The 23,627-nt window shown below is 46.0% G+C and overlaps 2 protein-coding genes across 5 annotated transcripts in view; one reads left to right on the plus strand and one right to left on the minus strand.

The window, feature by feature from the left end:
• KPNA5 (karyopherin subunit alpha 5) overlaps positions 1–3,678 on the minus strand; it is a 594,400-nt gene extending 590,722 nt beyond the window's left edge. The window contains exons 1-2 of one of the 4 annotated variants that reach the window (XM_069606645.1): positions 3,584–3,632; positions 701–835 (exon numbers count right to left, since the gene is read on the minus strand). The gene's annotated coding sequence lies outside the window, so the exon portion shown is untranslated. Of the gene's footprint in view, positions 1–700; positions 836–3,583 lie in introns of those variants that run through there. The other 3 variants (XM_069606642.1, XM_069606643.1, XM_069606646.1) reach the window with 3 other exon arrangements.
• ZUP1 (zinc finger containing ubiquitin peptidase 1) overlaps positions 3,156–23,627 on the plus strand; it is a 705,973-nt gene continuing 685,501 nt past the window's right edge. Inside the window, exon 1 of the mRNA XM_069606641.1 lies at positions 3,156–3,375. Coding sequence (XP_069462742.1) covers positions 3,171–3,375 — 205 coding nt within the window. The 5' untranslated portion in view covers positions 3,156–3,170. The remainder of the gene's footprint in view (positions 3,376–23,627) is intronic.

The following is a 23,627-nucleotide window of genomic DNA, read 5'->3' on the forward strand; positions in this document are numbered from 1 at the left end:
ATTTATTTTGCATTTGTAGAGCAGGCCTAACGTAGGTATCTGGGCACTGGAGATACAAGGTAAGAACATTTACAAGTGTTACCACAGGCAACATGCGATTCAGTTATTCAATTTACAAGTACAGATTTACAGAAATTACAATATATACAGATTGATTATACAATTTACAGTATGAAGGTTCTCAGTGAAGTTAAGCAGGATAAATATGCAGTTTGCAGTGTGGTGGTTAGTTATTCAATTTACCAGTACAGATTTACAGAAATTACTATATATACAGATTAAATATACAATTTACAATAGGAGGGTTCTCAGTGCTAGTTCTCAGTACAGTTAAACAGGATAAATATGCAGTTTGTGGTGTGGTGGTTACAGCAGAGGTGTGAATACTACAGATTCTGTGAGGAGCCAAGTTTTGAGTTTTCTGTGGACGGAGGAGTGGGGTGGATCAGATCGAATGGCTAGAGGGAGTGTGTTCCAGCTTTTTGCAGCTACTACTGGGAAGCTGCAACGCAAGGCTGTGGTTTTTTTGAATTTGGGCACAGTGAGAAGGTGATCTGAAACAGTGTGCGTAGGCTTAGTAGTTTGTGTTAGAGTGAGCAGTTTGGTGAGATATTTGGGTGCAGTGTTGGTTAGACATTTATGGGTAATCGCCAGCAATGCTTGGTGATATGGAGACAATGGTCAGATAGCACAGACATACGTGCAGAGCCCGCCGATGCAGGTTCGATTCCCGGCAGGGCCAAACTCAACCTTTCATCCTTCCAAGGTCGATAAATGAGCACTACACACCGTGGGAAATAATAAGCGGCGCTCAGATGCCTGAGGGTTCATAGTGCTGTATAAATACAAATAAAAAAACAAATCAATGTAAACCCCTTCTTTCTAGGCAACATAAGAATGTTTTTGCTTGAGCAAAGTCTTTTTCCCTTCCATTTGCATATATCCTGGAAAGTTCTAAGTTCTCTTCGTGGAATTTGGAAGGACCAGAAGGAAGTATAATAACCAAGCAGTATTTTGGTTTTAACAACGGCTAGCTTTCCAGCCACGAAACTGCCATTTTATACCATATGTTTAGGTGTGCCTTGAGCTATGGAAATATAGGAGGATAAATGGCTGCGTATGGTGTTGATACTTGAGAAGTTCGATTTACCCTACCTTAGGTACTTGATAGATGTATATGCCCAGTGGAACAGGACCACCCCAGGCAACTTTTACATGATTGTTGGGGGCAAATATTAAATATTTCGTATTTACAAATCCTGAAACTTTCTAGAAGGCCTCTCTATTTCTGCTAGTGCTGCAGATAGAGACCTGGAAAGAGCATAGAGCATCAAAATAAAATAGTTTACAAATGGATATTTTTTGGGGAGATTTATCCCATGTCAGTCCAAATGCACCTTGATGCATGTGAATATGAGCAGTGAAAGGCACCATGAGAAGCGCACAAAGCTGGCGAAGTGGACAGCCATGCTTAAGTCTCCATCAACAGTGGAAATGTATCCATGAACCGGCCATTCACTGCCCGCCTTGCCTTTGGCGAGGAGTAGTTCACCAGACCCTGAACAAACCCAAACCTCCACAGGGTAAGCTCAAGAAACCTCACATCCACTTGGTCGAATACCTTCTCGGCATTTGCACTAAAAATGCTGCCTTCTCATCCAACTGCGAGGATTTATTCACCAGATGTAATAACCTTAATATACGGTTCAATGTGTTCTTAGTTCAGAATAAACCCCAACTGATCCAGGTCAAGCACTCTGCCAGAGTGGCACCTCCAATAGAGAGTCCCACACAATATTCGGTCCAGCCGTTCAAATAACCTGACTCCAACTCTTATGAACCCTCTGTCTCTTTGACAATTTGTCAGAGCATCTGTCTCCTCACCTTAGAATTACAGGCTGTTAGGGACCTAGCCACTCCCTACCTACCTTCTTTATGGCATAGCCACACACATTTAACAAATCCTTTCATCACTTTTCATTCCTCGGACTACGGTCTTCCAAAGGGCGTTCATCCTCACAGCCCTTTGAGGCCGTACCAATAGCAGTAGGTGCTATACAAATAACATAACAGGAGAATCCACCACAGTGTGTGTATAGGTTTTTGCATTTTGATTGAGGGGTGCAATGGGTTTGTAAGAGATTCATTTTTTGCAGTCCTTACCTGGGTTAGACATTAATGTGACATTGAATTGTTATACGAAATTAGTGAAGCACCTTTGAATCCTGAATGTATTAAATAACTTTTAGGGTAGGTACTAAAACAGTACCACAGCTCTCGTAAAAGATTGCTGTGAAGCTGCCTGGACACATGCTTTTATTGGACGTAAATTTCTTGATTGCTAAGAAGGCATCAGACTCCTTTAACCCCATCCAGAAGATCCTCTTAGTTGCAGAGATACTTGGAATTGGTATTTCCTCTAGATACCTGCGTTGTTCTGAAATCTCAAAGCAATCCACTTTTTAGAGCTGCGAATAGAATAACATACATTTCGCCCCATCAAGCCTATGGTGAACACCTCCCCATTTTGTTTTATAATCGGAATGGATGCTGCCCTGTTTTTGTCTTTCAGCGAGCCAGCTTTGTTCTAGTGTTTATAGAACAATCTCTTAGCCCCTTGTTTCTGACTGGCCTGGGGCGTATTAATCTGACCTATGGCTCCTACCAACTTTCTGTACGTACAGTCCCACCCAGTTCAGCTATCCACCTTCCGAGTTGTTGCGCCGTCAAGTCTCTAGATTCTGCAGCCAGCTGAATTAGTATTCCCTCGTACCACTGCTTTCAGTATATCCCACTTGTTCTACATGGCGACCCCTGGGTTGTCATTAACCTCCCAACAGGTTTTCATAACCTGCTGAAGCTCAGTCCGTCCAATCGGCTCTTTAAGAGTATATTCTTCTAACCTCCACTACACACGCTTTCACCAGTCGAAAAACACATTGAAAGCAGCATTAAACGCCCGGCGGAATTGTATTGTATAGTATAGTATTCCACAAAGGTAACGGATAATTCACAAAGGTAGCGGACAAACCACTAAAAGTAATGTGTAATTAGGCAAGACTTAACGGAAGGCAAAGACCCAAGTTTATAACAGTGTCAGACATCGTGGCAAGGAATGAGTCCCAAACGGATCGAGACATCAACGTAACGACGGCATAAAATAGAGGTGAATGCGGAAGAACCCCACCAAAAGAAAGCCATCGCTCCCAGATACACGTAGGTTAAAGGACGTGGGCGAAAAACCACAGGGGGAGTGGCCACAAGTCGGAAAACCGGAGCTTATGAAAGCTGCTCAGTGGAAGCACCCTTGCACTGGGAGAAACACCTGCGTTGGCCCAGCCACACCCGGACGTGACCTGCAACCAGAAAATAATGGTAAAAATCCGCGTGAGGGTGGCCGATAAAACGGGGGAGACGGTATGAAAAAGAGTCAGGATCTTAGCCCAAGGGAGTGTACAGGAAAGAAAGACAGGCGAGCGAAATAACGCTGTACGACAAGAGGACAATACATGTAGGATAGGACGAGCGAGCTACAAGAGGAAAGGTGGAAGAACTAAGATCGAGTAGAAGAGGGACCACTTACTAGGTGCCAGCTACAGCTGCAGGGAGGTCCTGGGTTGCCTGGTCGAAAGGGAAAAAACAAGCTGAATGCCCCTTCAAAATAAGCCCAAAACAAACGGACTCCCATGCAATCAGTCTGAGAAAAACACACCCACATCCGCACAACATTGAAGATGGGTCTGAAAAGTAAGACACATGTACATATTAGCGAAAGCAAAAGTATACATCAACAATATTATAAACTACAACACAGTATGTATTCTCTGTCTGGCAATGAATGTCTCCTCGGTTGTTTGGGTCTGTTGCTCTTTGAGCAGTTGCTTCTTTTGCTCATCCATCCCTTATGAGTGGCTTTAATCATACCTGCCTACATTTGAATATCAAAAACCCTGAGATGTATGTCCCGCCCAGTCACAAAAGACTCCGCCCATTTGCACACGGCTCCGCCCACCTGCCCCAACCACCTGTCAAAAAGGTATAGGTTGTTGTAGCCCTCATTAGAAACACGTTTGCAGTTTGCACTTTTCAGTGGAATGCAATAAATCTCAATGTCCAAGGACATGCATAACCACCCAAATTGCATAGGACAAATGGCATTCGCCTTCCATAAAAGCAATACACACACAAAACCATAGCTCTCAACCATTTGTGTCGCAAAGGCGGGTGAAAACACCCGATTTTATTTTTAGTGGGTGAGAGGCCCATTGAAAGTAATGTGAGAGCTATGACAAAACCAAGAGAGGATATTTTCTTCAAATAATGTTTTTGAAAACATAACACATAGCTCTCAACCTTTCATGGCCCTTGGGTGGATGAAAACACCAGATTTTGCATTTGGCGGGTGAAAGCCCATTGATTCCTATGGGCGTGTAGGGACCTTGGCGGGTGAGAGAGCTGCCTAAACGGCGGGTGACACCCGCCAAAGCGTGTGAGTTGAGAGGTATGGGTTAACATATGTTCATGTTTTAAACTCCAAGAACAAATGCAAAGGTTTTCCCTGGAACTTGCAGTACCGAAATTGGACATTCACCTTAGTTGTTTATTTTTCATGACGTTATATAGTGCGGTCGTGAGGTGTTCAGCCTGCAAACCTGATGGCTGTGGTTCAATCCCTGAGGTCAGCGTAATTCCTGAATTCAAAGAGGACCTTCAATGTTTCTCATTTTAGCTGGGGGGGACCAAGTCCACCCTCTGAAAAAAGTGGGTGGACTCTGTCCACCCACGTGTGCCATCAACTTGTGCCCTGACAAACTGGCCAAAAAGAATGGAAGCTGAAAAAACACAGAATACTGCTTTTTTTGATCCGGTGTCATTATTTTGCGTATTTGTTTTTGCTTCAGCTTTCATTCTTTTTGGCCGGTTTGCCTTATGTTTTAGTCGGCCTTCAATTTAAGGCGACTTACACATAAGGCAAAAACTGTCCAAAAAGAATGAAAGTTTAGGCAAAATAAACACCCAATGCTGCATTTGCGACGTTTCTGGGTCAGGTCCAATCCTCCATCTGATTGGCTGCAAAAGACTGCTGTCTGTAGCCATTCAGATGGAGGATTGGACAGGACCCGGAAACTACCTTGAAAACCCGGAGACCCCAGGGTCTTCCCGGGGGACCCTGAGAAATGGTTAAAAACCCAGAGTCTCTGGGGAAAACCCAGAGGTTAGGCAAGTATGGCTTTAACAGTGAGTAGTAGTTGCTTTCATGATGTTTTGACCTGCTCCACTTCCATGTCAGATGCCCCTGTGATCCATCCTCCTCTCATCCTTGACTCCTTTTGTGCTGTTTCCGTTTTTATCTGTTCGACCTCTACCATCCGTTCGGTCAGTTCCATATATTAATTCGTTCTACCCACTCCATGCGTTCCACGCACTCCATCCGTTCTACGCACTCCATCTGTTCCACCCGCTCCATCCGTCCCACCCTCTCCATTCGTTATAACCACTCTACGTGTTTAGTCTGTTCAATTTGCTCTGCCAGCCAGTGTGTTTACTCCGTTCCATCTGATTTGTCTGTTCCATCCACTTCATCCTTTGGTTTTGACAAGTAGACTTATTCCCGCTAGCTCTTCGTTCCATCCTTTGCATTCACTTTTTCATTCTGATTCCTTCTGTGGGTTCGATCTGTTCTGTCAACTCCATCTGTTCCATCTAATGCCTCAGCTCAATCACCTTTTCCATCCATTTCATTAGTATATCCACTATATCTGTCTACTCCATCCTTTCCACGCGTTCGTTTGATCTACTTTTCTGTTTCGTTTATTTGGTCCGTACTTTATATTTCATCTGTTTGTTACCTTTCATCTTTTCAGGATACTTCTTTTAAACCGTCTTCCTCCAAGTCTGTCGGATTCTTCTTTCGTTCTGTCCACTTCTCTCGTTCCAACCACTTCTCCCGTTCTGTTCACTTGTTGCGTTCCATCCACTTGTTGCGTTCCATCCACTTGTTGCGTTCCATCCAGTTGTTGCATTCCATCCGCTTGTTTCGTTCCATCCGCTTGTTTCGTTCCATCCGCTTGTTCTGTTCCAACCACTTGTTCCGTTCAATCCACTTGTTCAGCTTCTACCGTTTCATCTGCTTCTTCAATTTCATTCACTTCTTCCGTTCCATTCACTTCTTCCGTTCCATCCACTTCTTCTGTTCCAACCACTTGTTGCATTCCATTCACTTCTTCTGTTCCATTCACTTCTTCTGTTCCATTCACGTCTTTCATTCCATTTGTTTCTTCTGTTCCATTTGTTTCTACCGTTTCATCCGCTTCTACCGTTTCATTCACTTCTTCTGTTCCATTAGTTTCTTCCGTTCCACCCGCTTCTACAGTTTCATCTGCTTCTTCCGTTCCATTGACTTCTTCCGTTCCATTGACTTCTTCCGTTCCATTGACTTCTTCCGTTCCATTGACTTCTTCCGTTCCATTGACTTCTTCCGTTCCATTCACTTGTTCCGTTCCATCCACTTGTTCCGTTCCATCCGCTTCTTCCGTTTCATCCGCTTTTTCCGTTTCATCTGCTTCATCCGTTCCATCCACTGCATCCGCTTCATCCGTTCTATCCGCTTCATCCGTTCCATCCGCTTCATCCGTTCCCTCCACTTCATCTGTTCCATCCGTTTCAACCATTTAATCCGATCTATCCACTTCATCCGTTCCATCCACTTCATCCGTTCCATCTACTTTGATCGTTCCATCCACTTCATCCGTTCCCTCCACTTCATCTGTTCCATCCGTTTCAACCATTTAATCCGGTCCATCCATTTCATCCTTTCGATTACTTCATCCGTTCCATCCACTTGTTCCGTTCCATCCACTTGATCCGTTCCATCCACTTGTTCTGTTCCATCCACTTCTTCCGCTTTTTCCGTTTCATCCGCTTTTTCCGTTTCATCCGCTTCATCCGTTCCATCCGCTTCATCCGATCCATCCGTTCCATCCGCTTCATCCGGTACATCTACTGCATCCACTTCATCCGCTTCATTCGTTTTATCCACTGCATCCATTTCATCCGTTTCATCCGCTACATTCGTTTCATCCACTGCATCTCCATAACTTCTTTCATCAACTTCATTCGTTTCATCCAATTCATTCGTTCTATTCAGTTTATCCGTTTTAATTTACACTAGCGGTTTTAGTTTTCCGTTTTTCTCGACCTGGTCTCGACGCTGGATTCTTATTTTTGATACATCAACCACAGGTTATTGTTTATTGTTGCTGTTATACTGTTTGTTTTAGGAGTCAATTATTTAGGGGAAGAGCCACGTTTTCAGTAATTTGCGAAAAGACATGAGGTCTTTGGTGAGTCGGATGTGGGTTGGAAGTGAGTTTCACAGAGTGGGGGCCAGGGCTGAGAATGATGATCCCCGGCCTAACCTGACTGATTTGGTTTTTGGAATCACTAGGAGGCGGGCAGAGCATGATCTTAGAATGCGTGGTGGATGGTAGGGTTTTAGTTTGTCCTGAAGATATTGAGGTCCGGTTTTGTGCATTGCTCGGTGAGAGATGCATAATGTTTTGAAGGTCACCCTTCGGACAACCGTAAGCCAGTGCACAGTTTTGTGAGCTGGGGAGGTGTGATCTCTTGGGCCAAGTGCTAGTAGCAGTTTGGCTGCAGCATTTTGTGCTCTTTGTAGTTTAGTCAGGTGGTACGCATGGACTCTGAGGTAGAGGGGGTTAGCATAGTCCAGTCTTGACATTACAATTGATTGGACCGCGGAGAGTCTGTTAGGAAAGGAGAGGTATGGAAAAATGCACCTAAGAATTTTGAGGTGGTAGTGGCAGGACCTAGAGACGTTGTTGACTTGGTGCGAGAGGGTTAGGTCAGAGTTGAGAGTGCCTCCAAGGTTTTTTACTGAGGTTGAGGTTGTTGGGGAGTTGCCCATGGCAGATGGCCACGGTAGGGGGTGCAGAAGAAGTTTGGTGTTGCCACATACCATGATTTCAGTTTTGGAGGGGTTTAACAGGAGGTGGTTTGTGGTCATCCAGTGATCAATGTCAAGAAGGCAGGCAGCGAGGTCGGGTTTGCAGTTGGGTTTTGAATTAAGGAGTTTTAGGATTAGTTGGGTGCCGTCGGCGTAGTTGTCTCACAGGATATTGTGCGAGCGGATTATTCGTGGGAGGGTGGACATATAGAGGTTGAATAGGAGGGCTGATAGGCATGCTCCTTGCGGAACTCCTGTATTGATTGGTCGGGCGGGGGAAGCATAGGAGGAGAGTAGGGTTATTTGGTTCCTATTGTTGAGGAAGGATGCTATCCATTTGAGAGCATTTCCACAGAGTTAGAGAATTTGTTCTTTTGAGAGTAGTGGTGAAGAAGTGGAGAGAGAGTGAGTCGCAGAGTTATTGTGAGGGGGTCGATTGGGTGGTGGTACATGATGGTTTGGTGAATTCAGAGATGATTTTGTGGAGTTCTTTGCTGGGGTTTTCACAGTTCAGGATTCGGGAGATGTAATGGGCTTTTTTTTCTTTCCGGATTTCGGCTTTGTAGTGGCGATGGTGCCGGGCCAAGGTGGATCTGCTCAGGGGGGTTTTGTCTTTCTGCCATTTGCGTTCAAGAGATTTATATAGTTGTTTTGCGGTCTTTAGTTCTGGTATAAACCATCTAGGAAAAGGGCCAATGGCGAGCTGATGGTTTGCAAGTCGGGGTGAGCGGGATAAATGAGGTATTGAGCCATGAGTCAAAGGCGTCGGAAGTTAGGTGTTCATTGGGTGGGCAGGTGGGGGGAGGAGACTGAAGGAGTGCATCAGCTAGGTCAGGAAGGATTTTTAGTTTCTTCCAGCATTTGCATAGATTTGGGGCTTCTGGTTGAGGTACGAGGAGGGGTGTGGGTGAGTGAATGGTGAAAGAGACAATGAAGAGATCGGACCAGATGATAGGGGTGGGGGGGTTTAGATGTATCTGGTCGTGGGAGCTGAAAATGGCATCAAGGGTGTGTCCTTTATAGTGAGTTGGCCCGTTTATGTGGGTATGGAGGTTAATTGCATCTAGGCACTCGACCAGAGAGTGGGTCATAGGGTTGGTGGGGATGTCAAGCCAGATCTTGAAATCTCAGGGAAGGATGAGGGTGGGCTGGTTTGATTGGAGGGTGCCTATCGAGTCGCAGAGGCTGTTTGAGAATTGTCTGTCATAGCCAGGAGGCCTGTAGATGATTAGGAAGCTGTGGGAGAAGGAAGGGGGAGGAATAGTTTTACGAGTAGGGATTTGCAGGAAGGGATGGTTGGCTGGTTGTCGATGATTGAGGCGGAGAAGTGTGACTTGAAGGCGATTGCTAGTCCTCCTCCTCTAGAGGGTCGGTTTAGTGGGATTAGGGAGTAGTTTGGGGGGAAGGCTTCATTGGCGATAGGGGCAAACGTATCAGAGAACCAGGTTTCCGTGATAAAGACTAGGTCTGGTTTGTCAGAGGATAGGAGGTCAAAGATGCAGTGTCTGTTTTTTGCTACAGATCGGGCATTAAAAAGGATGCATCTTACTTCGGTACAGGAGGGTGATGTGGGAGTTGAAGAGGTGGAGGATGGGAGGAGAGGGGGGTCTGAGGAGGGGAGAGAGTGGAAACTGGGGAGAGAGAGATGGGGGTGGTCGATGGGAAGAGCAGGTGGGTAGTTGAGGTGGTGGGTGCGCGAGGGAGGGGTTGGACTGATGTGTGGGGTTGGTTGGGTCGGGGGACTTGATGGTAGGGTGTGGGGGTTAGGAGTTTCAGTTGTGGTTGGTGAGAATTTGAGGGATAGTGGTTTCAGGCAGGGTGATGAGGAGGGGGAGGGTGGTGATGATTGAGATTGGGAGATTGAGGTGGTGGGTCGAGATAGGAGAGGCGAGGAGCACTGAGAGAATGAGGGAGACCAGGTACGTTTTCTCTTCAGGATTTTTGTTGTGGTTGGTGTGTGAGAGGGGGTAGGAGGGTCGAAGGGTGAAAGGGATGCGGCTACTGCTCTTTCCAGGGCGAGACGTGCAGTTTTTAGGGAGGGGAAGGATTGGGGTCGGGTGTTGGTGGGAGTTGATGAGGCGGGGAAAGGGAGGTGGACGGTTGCAGGGCTGGGTGTGCTTGGGAGGCTGGGCGGGCCTTTATTTGTGGGGTCTGGGGTTGCAGGTATGATGATAGTGGGCAGGTGGGTGGAGGGGATTGGTGTGCTTGGGAGGCTGGGTGGACCGTTAGTTGGGGCGGCAGGGGTGCTGGTATGATGATAGTGGGCTAGTGGGTGGAGGGGATGGGAGGAGCAGAGGTCTTAGGATGGTTGGCCACCATCAGGCTCCTCTGGCTTGGTGTTTGGATAGGGGATGGGGTGGGGGCAAGGTGGAGGGTGGGCTGGATTGGGATGGGGTGGTTCTTCTGGCTTGAGGGTTGGATATGGAGTGGGCTGAGGATGTGGTGGAGGGTGTGATGGTTAGGGGAGGTGGGGGATGGGAGGTAGGGCGAGAGGGAAGGGGTGCGGACGCGTCTCTTTCGGCGGACCTTGGTGGTTTGGGTGGACTCATGGCGTGGTTAAGTTTGAACGGTGTTATAGTTGGCATAGGATGATTTCGTTCACAAATTCCAAGTTCAACTATACTACAGGACGTTAGTGGTTCAAACTTTCTAAGTTTACCTATATCACAGTTAGGGATAGTTTCTAGGTTCAACATAAACCACAGCAAGATATTATTTGCTCTTTCTAAGTTTACCTATACCACTGTTATGGACAGTTTCTAAGTTCAACTGAGCCACCGTAAGATATTATCGACACTCTCTAAGTTTATCTATACCGCAGTTAGGCACCCTTTCTATTTCAGCAGTGGCACAGGTTGATATTTAGAATTTCTAAGTTCAGTTGTAACACAGGAAGATATTATTCACACTTTAAAGGTCAACTATACCACAGGATAATGTTATTTGCACTTTCTAAGTTCGACTATTCCATATGGTGGGAATATTCACACATTGAACTAGACCACAGTTGCGTTATTAGGTACACTTTCTAAGCTGAGCTAGACCACAGCGACGTAAAAAGAGATAAGTTCCTAATATAGAAACTCCCGTCCCCTGCACACTTTCACAAACTCATAAATGAGCAAAACTGTTAAGGTAATTTTTTGAAACACACTCTGAATATATATAGAACTAACAGTACTAGTTCAATTCTATAGTTGGCATATAAGCATTTTTGTGGTCTTCAATGATAAATCTGAACACATTAAGTGAAGTTATTTCTTCAAAAGTCTTTTTATTATTCAAAAGTTCATAGTTGGCCCAACGCGTTTTGAGAAAAACATCTCTTCAGGGTTATATTCAACAGATAATCTCACATCTAATGGAAAAATTTCAAAAAAGAAATTCAATTACTTATATTGCAAAGTACTTCTGAATTCTGCTTGATCTAATATCTATAACAACCATATGTTTCTTACAAAGTAAGGAAGTCAATTCTTGTATGTACCATAAAAAACAATTGTTTTCGAATTTGAAGTCCACAATATATTATCTAGAATGAAAGAGGGCCGTAAATTCAGAACAGGTGGGTAAACAATATTCATAATTTAAATCAGTCAATGTGTCTCTAATGCTGATACACATTGTAAATGGTGAGTATCATCCCAATCCGAAAATAAAAGACATAATCTCTGTTGTATGGCAAGATCCCAGTTTGAATCTAAAAACTCAAGCGTTTAGTAGTTAACTTCCAAGGGAAAATCTAACTTGGAAAAAATCGTAAGATTGAACTCTTACCCTTAGGATTGGTCCAGAAGTGGCCAAAGCGTAGGAAGATACTCATTAGGGAAGAACAACAGGTTGGCATGTGTCCGCGTGTTCGCATGTGTTCTGTGTCCTAGGGATAGTAAAGTAAAGAAAGTCCGCAAATAGTAAGGTAAGTCAATGAATGTAAATAGAAGTAGTGGATGGGGCAGAGGTGGGAATAAGCTTACCTCTTGGGTCAGGATTCCAGAAAAAGGAAGATCAGCTTGTATCCGTTCCCGTCAGTGTGAGTGGTGTCAGTTAAGATGGCCGTATATATAGCGGCGCCTATTAGTGACGTCACTACGTTGTGGCGTAATGTGACATCACAGATGTAAACATAGTTTTTGTCTTTGTGTTCCGCTGTGAGTAAGCGTCACTTTAAATGTTTCTTCAGATTACCACATGTTCTGGTTCAGTATGGAATTGTGTTTTGGATATTAAAAAGAGGTGTATTGTGTCCTCTGAAAAATAAAAATAAATATAAAGAGTAACAATTCGTGTGAATGGAAGACGAGTGGCAAAGTGCCTATCTCTGAATAGTATCTCGTGATCTGTTGGGACTGATGGCTATTGTCCGCGGCTGTCAAAAAGAGCCTAAGTGTTTAAAAAGGTCCAAAACAATATAATGTTGTCCACATATTAAGATTAGTACCGATATTCAAGGTTGAGCTTGTTGGGTACCCGCATGTTTAGAAAAGTACAGGCATTTAAGGATGAATTAAAGGACCTTATAGAAATAAACTGGAAAGAGTCCAGAATCGGCCTATCCCGTTTGGAAGAAAAAAATCTGTTGTGTGGTGGAGGAAGGATAATAAGTATGTATTGGCTATCCGTGTCTGTTAGGTACATCGTCAGTATATTATCAAACTTACTTACTCTTCCATCCTATTGTCAGTCTAGAAATCTAATTCGAGACCGCAAACGTATTTTGGTGGCCGTGGGCCAACCGTCTCATGCACGATATGACAGAATATAGGTTTTCGAGTGTTCTAATGATCAGCCATTTTGATGTAACAAGAATCGCCATTTTGTTTTCTAACCATTGCTTGTTGCTGTCTGTTCCTATTGCTTCGCAGTATATTTTTCGCTTACACTGCTCGACTGAGGAACAATGCTGTCTGTATATGAAAAGGACAAGGCCACAAGGCCGAGAGGTAACAAGAGTTTCGCTGAAACACAAACGTAGGCAGCGCCAGGAAGAATGCCCAGCTCCCTCCTTAATGTAGCCTTGAAGCAGAGCCGCAGGGCATTTAATCATTTCACAGCTGCCAGCCAGTCTCGTTATATGGTAGAATATGTTAGAATAATACCACTAAAGGCTTGAATTATGCTTTTCTAACGGCCCCCATTTGCTGAGCCCGCTAAGAGCATGTCGGCTCCCAGGACGCAAATAGCACCTGATAGATAGCAAGGTCCGGAATGTAACCCCCTCTGCATGTAGCTCGCTTCCAAGAACAGAAGCACCATGTTCTATTCAATAACCGAAAGATGCCTACGCACCCACAAATTGCAAATTGTTACTAGAATAGATGTTTGAAGGTGTCATAGTGGCCGGAGATGTCCATCGTCACACCAAGTTCAAAGAAACCTTATGAAGAGGGGTGTTAACCATGACATAGCTGATTGTTTGTTATGCATTTTGTATATATGTAACTGATGTACGTAATTCGCTCTCTTGCGTCCCACGAGGTCTAGAGATGCACGTCGCGGGGCGTCGAGACCGAGTTGGCCAACTGAGACTTTTGCTTTGCAATAAAACCCTAGCTTTGGGAATACAACCTTGTGTCTGGCGTCTCTATCGTGTGTGGTGACTCGCCTTGTTTCCATAGACGTCAGGGTCCCCTAGGGGCCCCTTTCACTATCACCCTGTAGGAGACTTACTTGTTGCACAAGAAAGACCTTGTCGTCAAGACTTACATTCTATCAGGTTTTTTTTGGCCATCTTGTGCTTTTTGTTCCATGCTTTTTCTAGTTTAGAACACGAAAAAATAACTGTTAATGACAAACTGTCACAGAGACTTACAATCTGGGTTGTCCAAAGCATCATGATTTCTGCAAAAAAATGCTTATATGCCAACTATACAATTGAAGTAGTACTGTTAGTTCTATATATATTCAGAGTGTGTTTCAAAAAATTACCTTAACAGTTTTGCTCATTTATGAGCTTGTGAAAGTGTGCAGGGGACGGAAGTTCCTCTATTAGGATCTTATCTCTTTTCATGTATATTTTACAACCCATATGCCAGGGTTGACTGTTATCTCCCCTGCACTTTAAGATCAGTAAAAGCATTGTGTTGCTACCCAACATTTTCAGAAATTAAGGAATTGTACAAAATAGGAGTGCAAGGTGAACACATCTGTTGTGTCTAGACCACAGCAACGCCATTGGCACACTTTCTAAATTCAGCTATGGCGCAGTGTGGTTTCTAGGTACACTCTCTAAATTGAACTAGATTGGACTTCAAGATGGCTGCCGTGGAGGGAGGACGCGTGTGAGCCAAGCTCTGTCTCCCCTCCCGCGCCACAGCAGCTGCTAAAGAAACTCGGCTCGCACGAATGACCTAGACTGGACTTCGAGCCCTTGCAGCACTTGCCGGGACCTCACTGAGGCAGGAAACGAATGGCTCCCCAAGGCGCATCACCCCGAGGGCGGACGCACCAAGATGCGGGGGGGGCCTCCCGCCGACCACTACTGCCGGCGTCCACATCGAAGGGCAGCGATCGGACCAACGGAGAGTCCGCCCCCTCCGACTCACTCGCCGTGGGGAGGGTGTCCACGGACCAATATTACGCCCCCAGGCCAAAATCCAGAGACATACCCAGCGAAAACCGGGACCTGGAGGAGAGATCCACCCAATCCACCGGCCCGAGCCGGGTGGCGCATGTGCGAGGCCTACACGCTGCAGAAGAGGCGGTGGCAGAGGTCGGGCCCGAAGACACGGCTTGTCCGGGAAGCCCCCCTAACACCACCTCCCCTGCGACCCGATCGGCGTCGCCGCCAGAGGTAACCGGGCAGGGAGAGCCCGCATCAACGGATCGGGGGATCGGCAGTCACGAGTTTCTCCTAGAGGACCTCCATTGTCGTTGGAGCCCGCGGGCACGACGGCCCCTTGCCGCCCCTTCAACACCCCTCCCCCCCTCTACAGGGGACGGGCAACATAACGGACGAGGAATCTGCCGCAACGGAGTAGGGGGGAGGGCTTTCCCTACTGGAGTAATAAGCAAAAGGCCTGCACTGCAACCGGGAAGCCCTCCCTTCCCCCCCTCCAGACGGGAAACAAGCACTTGAGAGGCCCCAGGCAATATCGCGTCGCCCCAAACACAGGAGCAGGCGACAGGGGAGGCGACCCAGGAAGAACCTCGAGCAAGTGGGACAGACAAGCAACCAGAAGATTCAGAGGGGTGCGACTTAATCTACCACGAGGCAAGCTTCATAGGAAATAAACTCGCTAAAGCCCAGATGTCACAGACAAGAGGGAAGCAAAAGCAGATAACCCCCTCGTCCCACACGCAGAAACAGGAACAGAACCTGGTCCACCTCTGGGGGGGAGACAAAGGGAACCCAGATAAGGCCGAGCGCACAAAGCAACGAGAGGCGCCCCGGGAGTAGACGCTCCCCACGCCGAGATGGCCACGAAGGAAGACCTAAAATCGTGGTTTGGGGAGTTCCAGCTGCAATTTATGGTCTCCATGAACTCGCATCTAGATGCCATGAAGAACGAATTCAAATCAGCGCTCCAGGAACTAAGAACAGAAGTTGATGGACTGGGTGAAAGAACGGATACCCTAGAGAAAGTAGTACAGAACATCGAGGAAGAAACGCAACAAATGGCAGAATTGCAGGAACAGCTGGCCCGTCAGACGCATAATCTGGAGATTCAATGCAAAGACTTAGAAAATAGATCGCGTAGGTCCAAGATCAGGTTCAAAAACATGCCAGAGCCGGTTGAGGATAAAGATCTTAAATCGGCCATGCAACAAGTTTTCCTAGACATCCTTGAACTGCAGGAGGAAGAAGAAATACCGATAGATCGAATACACAGGGTGGGTCCAAGGAGAACGATGACCCAAGGGAACCGCCCGAGGGATGTCCTGGTGGCCCTCACGAGATATGCACAGAAGGAGCAGATCCTACGGATGGCCAGGGCAATGGACCATATCCAAATTAACGGAGAGGAGGTACATTTCTATCAGGATATTGCATTATCAACGCTTCAGAAAAGAAGGGACATGGCCCAAATCACAAAAGAACTCACCACGCGTCTAATTAGATACAAGTGGACGTTTCCATTTGGACTACTATTCACCTGGGACAGCGCGCAAAAAAGGATAACCACAAAAGAGGAAGGTTTGACCATATTAAATCTACAGGAGCAGGACGACGTCTCCCCACAAGCAAGCGGCACGGTCCCATTCGTGAGGAAGAGCAGGGGGGGATGGAAAACGATAAACAAAAGGGTGCGGCGCCCCAGTAAAAGGAAATGAAGACCGACATAGGGCAGGAATGGTGAAGCAGAAAATATGACAAGGTGGTGTGCAAGGAGCCAAGAAAATAACTGCAGGAAAAGCGAGTCCGATATAACAGGTGCCGGGAGGGGAGGGGAGTGAGGACCCGGGGTCACTGAAGTCATGTGGAAGGGTTTAGGAACCCCTTCAAAGTTGTCCCTGAGAGTGTTAGAGGGTATGAAGCACAAGGCGACACGCCTGAGCGTTAATAGGAAATCATGCCATCCTCAGGGTTGTTGGGGGAGGGAAGAGGGAAATGTGCTAGTTGGGGATTGCGCAAGTTTTGGGGGGGGGGAGGGTGTTGGGGACAGGGGAAAAACCGAGCATAACTCAAAAACAGAGAATGGGAGAAAGGATCACTGGACATGCCAGACAGCCCGTAAACACCAATGGGGATAAAGATCTTGACACATAATGTCAGAGGCCTCAATTACCCCGTTAAGCATAAAAAAGTGCAACATTCCATCAGGCAGGGCGCATATGATATTGTAATGCTTCAGGAAACACACATTAGAGATCGGGATAAGCAGAAGGTGCGTCTCAAGGGCTTCAATCAAATATTTCAGGCGAATGCACAAGATAAAAAAGCGGGGGTACTGATAGCGCTCAAAGACGCTTTACATGCACAGGTTAACTCTTCTTGGAGAGACAAACAGGGAAGAAGCCTAATAATAACTTTAACAATTGAAGGCAGACCCCTCACTTTGGCCACAGTATACGCTCCCAACACTGGTCAGGAGGGCTTTCTGAGTGATACCCTGAATAGAATAGAACAGCAAGCGGTTGGAGACATCATACTGGGTGGGGACTCAAACATGGCGTGGGACCCATCCCTAGACAGATCCGGACCCAGACATCGAGATCAAGGCACCCCATCCAAAAACTTAAAGCAGAAATTCACGAACCTAGGGCTGACAGACGCATGGAGGAATGGCGACCCCAATCAGAAAACCTTCTCCTATTATTCACATGTACATAATACTGCTTCGAGAATAGACTACCTATGGGTATCAGTGGGGCGTCTAGGCAGGGTAAAACAGATTGAGATGGAACCCATCACACTCTCTGACCATGGCCCGCTGTGGGAAGATATTGTCTGGTCAAGACATGGCCACCGTTTATGGAACTGGCGCCTCCCAGAGGACATCATTAGAGACCCGGTGATGAGCCAGACCCTAAGAGAACACATCCAAGAATACTGGGCCATTAACAATCTCCCCGGAACAAATATGGATACACTATGGAACGCCCACAAGGCGGTCATGAGGGGACATCTCATAGCGCTTAAAACACAGAAAGAGAAGGCGCACCGTCAGTGGTAAAAAGAATTAGAAGAGCAAATTGGGGCGATACAAGCAGAACTAATTCAGACACCCACCAGAAAACTCATGCGAACAATGAGACATGTTCAGGTGCAATTGGAAACACTCAGAATGAAGAAAGCAGAAAGGGCATTACTCTATACTAAACACTGGTATTATGTAAAGGCAAACAAAGCAGATAGACTCCTGGCAAGACAGCTGAGGGGAAAACAGCAGGCCCAGACAATACAAGCTCTGAAAGAAGAATCAGGCCAACTTAGAACACAAACGGAAGAGATAGGAAGGATACTAGGCAGATATTACCAAAAGTTGTACTCCTCCGACCATCCGAAGGAGGACCTGCAAGAAGCCTTCTTGGCCGGGGTTCACCTCCCCGGATTGACGGAAGACGATAGACAGGCCTTAGATAGGGACATATCACCATAGAAGAAGTTTATGCAGCTATACAGTCCCTCCCGAATAACAAAGCCCCGGGCCCGGACGGGTACACCACCATATACTACAAGACATATAGGGATATCCTCGCCCCGATACTCGCATCCCTGTACAACAAATTTGGGGAGAAGGGGGATCTGACACGGTCTATGAACGAGGCAAAAGTGCTGGTCTTTCATAAAAAGGGAAAAGAAGAGCAACTCCCTACCTCTTACCGCCCAATAGCTTTAATCAACCTGGATGCTAAACTGTACAGGAAGATCTTAGCGACCAGACTGGCCCTAGTACTTCCCAGGTTAGTCCACCAAGACCAGTCAGGATTTGTTCCAAACCGCCAGACACATGATAACATCAGAAGAGTCCTACACCTAGTTGAAAAGATAGGCATCAAACAAACCCCTGCAGCACTGATAGCCTTAGACGCCGAAAAGGCTTTTGATCGAGTAGAATGGTCTTACCTTTTTCGGGTTCTGCAAAATATGGGAATGGGCAAGGGTTTTATAGATAAGGTTAGGGCCAACTACAACTCCCCGTCCATAAGGATAGCGGTGAATGGAGGGTTATCGGACATAGTGTACCTAGGAAGAGGGACGAAGCAAGGGTGCCCGCTTTCCCCCCTTCTATACGCCATATATTTGGAACCTCTCTTGGCAAAAATAAGGGATTTGCCGGAGGTGGAGGGAATAGAGATGGCGGGGCTGACCCATAAAGCGGTGGCCTATGCTGACGATATGTTGGTGGCCCTAGGAGACCCAGAGAAGTCCCTCCCACACTTAATGGAAACCATAGAATGATTTGGAGAGATTTCAGGGTGAAAATAAATAGGCAAAAATCGGAGGTGTTGACTCTGGCGGGGAATAGAGAATAAATCGACACAGCGGCCACAGACTGTCAACTGAAAATTGCCACCTCAGGCGTCAGATATCTAGGAATCGCCCTCACAGACCACATAGACAAATTGTATTCCCACAATTACCTGCAAATCCTAGAAAAAGTCACAAATGACCTGCTAAAATGGCACCCGTTAGCGATTTCCTGGTGGGGGAGAATCACGGCAGTGAAAATGACAATCCTCCCCAAGCTAATGTATATGTTTAAGGCCCTCCCGATAAAGCCCCCACAGGCCTTTTTCAAAGCACTTAGGAAGGCGGTTTCCAAATATGTCTGGCAGAACAAGACCCCAAGAATTTCTAATGCAGTATTGACAGCTCATAGAAAGGAGGGGGGATGTGCCATGCCACACTTCAAAAAATACTACGAAGCGGCCCAGCTGTGGGTCATGAGGGATTGGATATCGGAACAGGGGGAGAAAATCTGGGAAAGGCAGGATAGGGCGGTAGCGCCAACATCCGCCAGGCACATGCTATGGATCAATAAATGATTCCGACATGCAAACAACCACATTAGCGAAATAATGAAGACGGCATTGGGGGTATGGGACGCCGCCACGACAAATGAAACCCTGACCAAGGATCCCGCCCCGTTCATGCCAATATTTAGAAATCCCGAATTCCCCCATGGATTGGACAAGGGAGCGTTTCGCAAGTGTGAGGAAGGGGGGTGCAAGATGGTGGGAGATATGCAACAGAATCAACAGATCAGATCCTTCGAGGATTGCAAAACTCTTTTGAATCTGACACCAAAAGATAGATATAAATATGATCAGATACATCATTGGCTCAGCACTCCACTATAAAAGAAGCACTGACTAGGGACTTGACCCCCTTTGAGAACTACATCATGACGCACTCTGGATCTCGTAAATGTACTTCCACCACTTACAAATTTATAAATGCACTGAAAGAACCTACCACATGGCTATATATGAAGAAATGGGAGAAAACCCTGGGCTACGCACTCTCCAAAGAGAGGTGGGAATACTTGTGGGGCTTGATGCCAAAACTAACAAGAGCCATTCAAACGAGAGAAATGTGGGTGAAGATGATGGTGCAATGGCACTATACACCACAGAAACTGAATAAGATGTATGCTACCTCCCCGAATAACTGTTGGAGAAAGTGTGGCAGGCAGGGAGATTGGAAACATATCTGGTGGGACTGCCCGAGGATAAAACCATACTGGGGAGAGATAAAAAATCAAATGATGGGAATGTTCCTGGGAACAGAACACCTGGGAGAGTAAATATGGCTAGGGGGCTTTTGGGATCCAAAATACAAAATGCTAACTACCCAGCAGAAAATACATTTTATTGGCCTCCTAATAGGAGCATGGTTGGAAATTTCTAGAAACTGGAAACACGAATCCCCACCATTAGTTGTTGATTGGACGCGAAGGGTCTAGTCACATCTGGCTCTAGAACTAATAACTTATAACATCCAAGGGGATCATGGGAAATTCCAAGAGGACTGGGGAGGGGTACTGGAATTCCTTCAAAAGGAATATAAAGAACAATGGTGCCCACACAATATAAGACTATTGGACTTATTCACGTGAACGAGGAAAGATCTTCCGATATAAAACATATACAGACTGAGTTATGCAGGTTGGGGGGGGGGATTTCTTTGTTTTCTTTGAATGAAGTTTGATGCTTGATCCTTGTATGGTATGACATTGTGCCAATAGAAACTTAATAAAAACATGTTTTTAAAAAAAAATAATAAATTGAACTAGATCACAGTTACGTTACTAAGGACAGTTCTAAATTCAACTTTGGCACAATGCTGGTTATTAGACACACTTTCCAAATTGAATTAATCCACATTTGCGCTATTAGGTATACTCTCTAAGTTGAGCTAGACCACAATTACGCTATTAGGTACACTCTCTAAATTCAATTAGACCACAGTTACTTGCTATTAGGCATACTTCTAAATTCAACTTGGGTACAGTGTGGTTATCAGACACACTTTCTAAGGTGAATTAATCCACAGTCACGCTATTAGGTACACTCTCTAAATTGAGCGAGACAACAGGTACACTAGTAGGCACAAATTATAGTAATCCAACTTTGGCACAGTGAGGTTATTAGGCACACTCTCTAAATTGAGCTAGACCACAGGTACGCCATTATGTACAATTCTAAATTCAACTTTGGCACAATGAGGTTGTTAGACACACATTCTAAATTGGACTAATCCACAGTCATGCTATTAGGCACACTCTCTAAATTGTACTAGACCATAGTTACGCTATTATGCATACTTCTAAGTTCAACTTTGGCACAATGCTGGTTATTAGACACACTTTCTAAATTGAATTAATCCACAGTCACGCTATTAGGTATACTCTCTAAGTTGAGGTAGACGATAGTTACGCTATTAGGTAGACTGTTTAAATTGAATTAGACCACAGGTACGCTATTAGGCACAATTCTAAATTCAACTTTGGCACAATAAGGTTATTAGACACACATTCTAAATTGGACTAATCCACAGTCATGCTATTAGGTACACTCTGTACATTGAACTAGACCACAGTTGCGCCATTAGGTACACTCTTTAAGTTGAGCTAGACCACAGTTATGCTATTAGGCACAATTCTAAATTCAACTTTGGCACAATGTGGTTATTAGACAAACTTTCTAAATTGAATTAATCCACAGTCTAAATTCAACTTTGGCACAATGTGGTTATTAGACACACTTTCTAAATTGAATTAATCCACAGTCACACCATTAGGTATAATCTCAAAGTTGAACTAGCCCACAGTTACGCTATTAGGTAGACTCTTTAAATTGAATTAGATCACAGGTACGCTATTAGGCACAATTCTAAATTCAACTTTGGCACAATGTGGTTACTAAGCACACTTTCTAAATTGAACTAGACCACAGCTGTGCTACTGGCACAGTTCTAACTTCAGCTTTGACACAGTGATGTTATTAGGCGCACATTGTAAATTGAACTAATCCACAGTCACGCCATTGGGTACACTCTCCAAGTTGAACTAGACCACAGGTACGCTACTAGGCACAAATTATAATTCAACTTTGGCACAATGAGGTTATTAGGCACATTTTCTAACTTGAATTAGACGACGGTACGCTATTAGGTACAATTCTAAATTGAACTAGACCACAGCTGCGCTACTGGCACAGTTCTAACTTCAGCTTCGGCACAATGAGGATATTAGGCACACTTTCAAAATTGTACTAGACCACACTTGCACTATTATGCATACTTCTAAGTTCAACTTTGGCACAATGTGGTTATTAGACACACTTTCTAAGGTGAATTAATCCACAGTTACGCCATTAGGCACACTCTCCAAGTTGAGCGAGACAACAGGTACACTAGTAGGCACAAACTATAATTCAACTTTGGCACAATGAGGCCATTATGCACACTCTCCAAATTGAGCTAGACCACAGGTACGCCACTAGGTACAATTCCAAATTGAACTAGACCACAGTTATGCTATTAGACAGTTTCTGAGTTCATGAGGTTTGTGCACACAGTCTAGATGCGATATTCAGCTCACTTAAACAAGTCTGGCGTGCACAGTGCTGTTGGTAGTACATTCAGGTGGAAGAAGTTAATAAAATACAAATGTAGTGCTTGTAGGTTTGAGTGGTAGGGTTGTCTGGAGTGAAGTAGTTGCCTCAGTCCCCGCCCATGCCACATTTACTTTTTGGTGGGTGCTGGCTTCCTGCTTCTCCTGCGGACACCTAAAGACACGATCTGGGGCTGTCAATGTAGGAGTCGCCCTTTGCCTCAGGGTCCTTAGCCGCAGGGGCTGCCGGGCAGAGGGCTGCCCTGGAGAGGTGGGTTAAGCACCTTATGCAGCCAATCAGGTGCAGGGGCAGGCAGGAAAGCGGGAGCAAGCTACGAGGAAGAGGGTGCTGGGGAGAGGGTTCGGGAGGCGCTGCACAGATGGCGTGGGGCAAAATTATTTCAAATGTAAGGCCTCAAGAGGGACACAATAGTCAATCCGCTCACCTGGGGCAGAGGGAAGGGGAAGCATGAAGAGGGCGCGGGGAGAGAATCGGGCTGTAGAGGGGCTGTTTGGGCCTTGGGGCCGGCACAAAATCACAAAATGGACTCACAAAACACACAGGCTATGGCCAACACTCACTTTGCTCATGGATTGAAAAGGAGCCGGTGGGGGTGCACGAGTCGATAGACTCAAAGCAAACGGTCCTACGGACCAATGGAAGCGGGTGGGCGGGTCGGGAGGCGGGAGGGACGGGGAAGCAGGAAGAGGGCGCGGGGAGGGAATCAGGCTGCAGAGGGGCTGATTGGGCCTCGGGCCGACTCAAAATCACAAAATGGGCTCACAAAACACACAGGCTACAGCCAACACTCACTGTGCTCACGGATGGAAAAGGAGCGGTGGAGGTGCACGAGTCAATAGACTCAAAGCACACGGTCCTAAGGACCAATGGAAGCGGGTGGGCGGGTTGGGAGGCGGGAGGGACGGGGAAGCAGGAAGAGGGCGCAGGGAGGGAATCGGGCTGCAGAGGGGCTGTTTGGGCCTCGGGCCGGCACAAAATCACAAAATGGGCTCACAAAACACACAGGCTACAGCCTACACTTACCATGCTCACGGATGGAAAAAAAATACGATAGGCATTTGCTAGCCACTGGCATAAATGCATACTTGCCAACCCTACCAATTTAGGCGGTAGGCTACTGCTTTTTAAGCAGCCTTAC

This window comes from Ambystoma mexicanum, chromosome 4p, assembly GCF_040938575.1.
Source record: "Ambystoma mexicanum isolate Mex_15411 chromosome 4p, UKY_AmexF1_1, whole genome shotgun sequence".
NCBI classification, from domain to species: Eukaryota; Metazoa; Chordata; class Amphibia; order Caudata; family Ambystomatidae; genus Ambystoma; species Ambystoma mexicanum.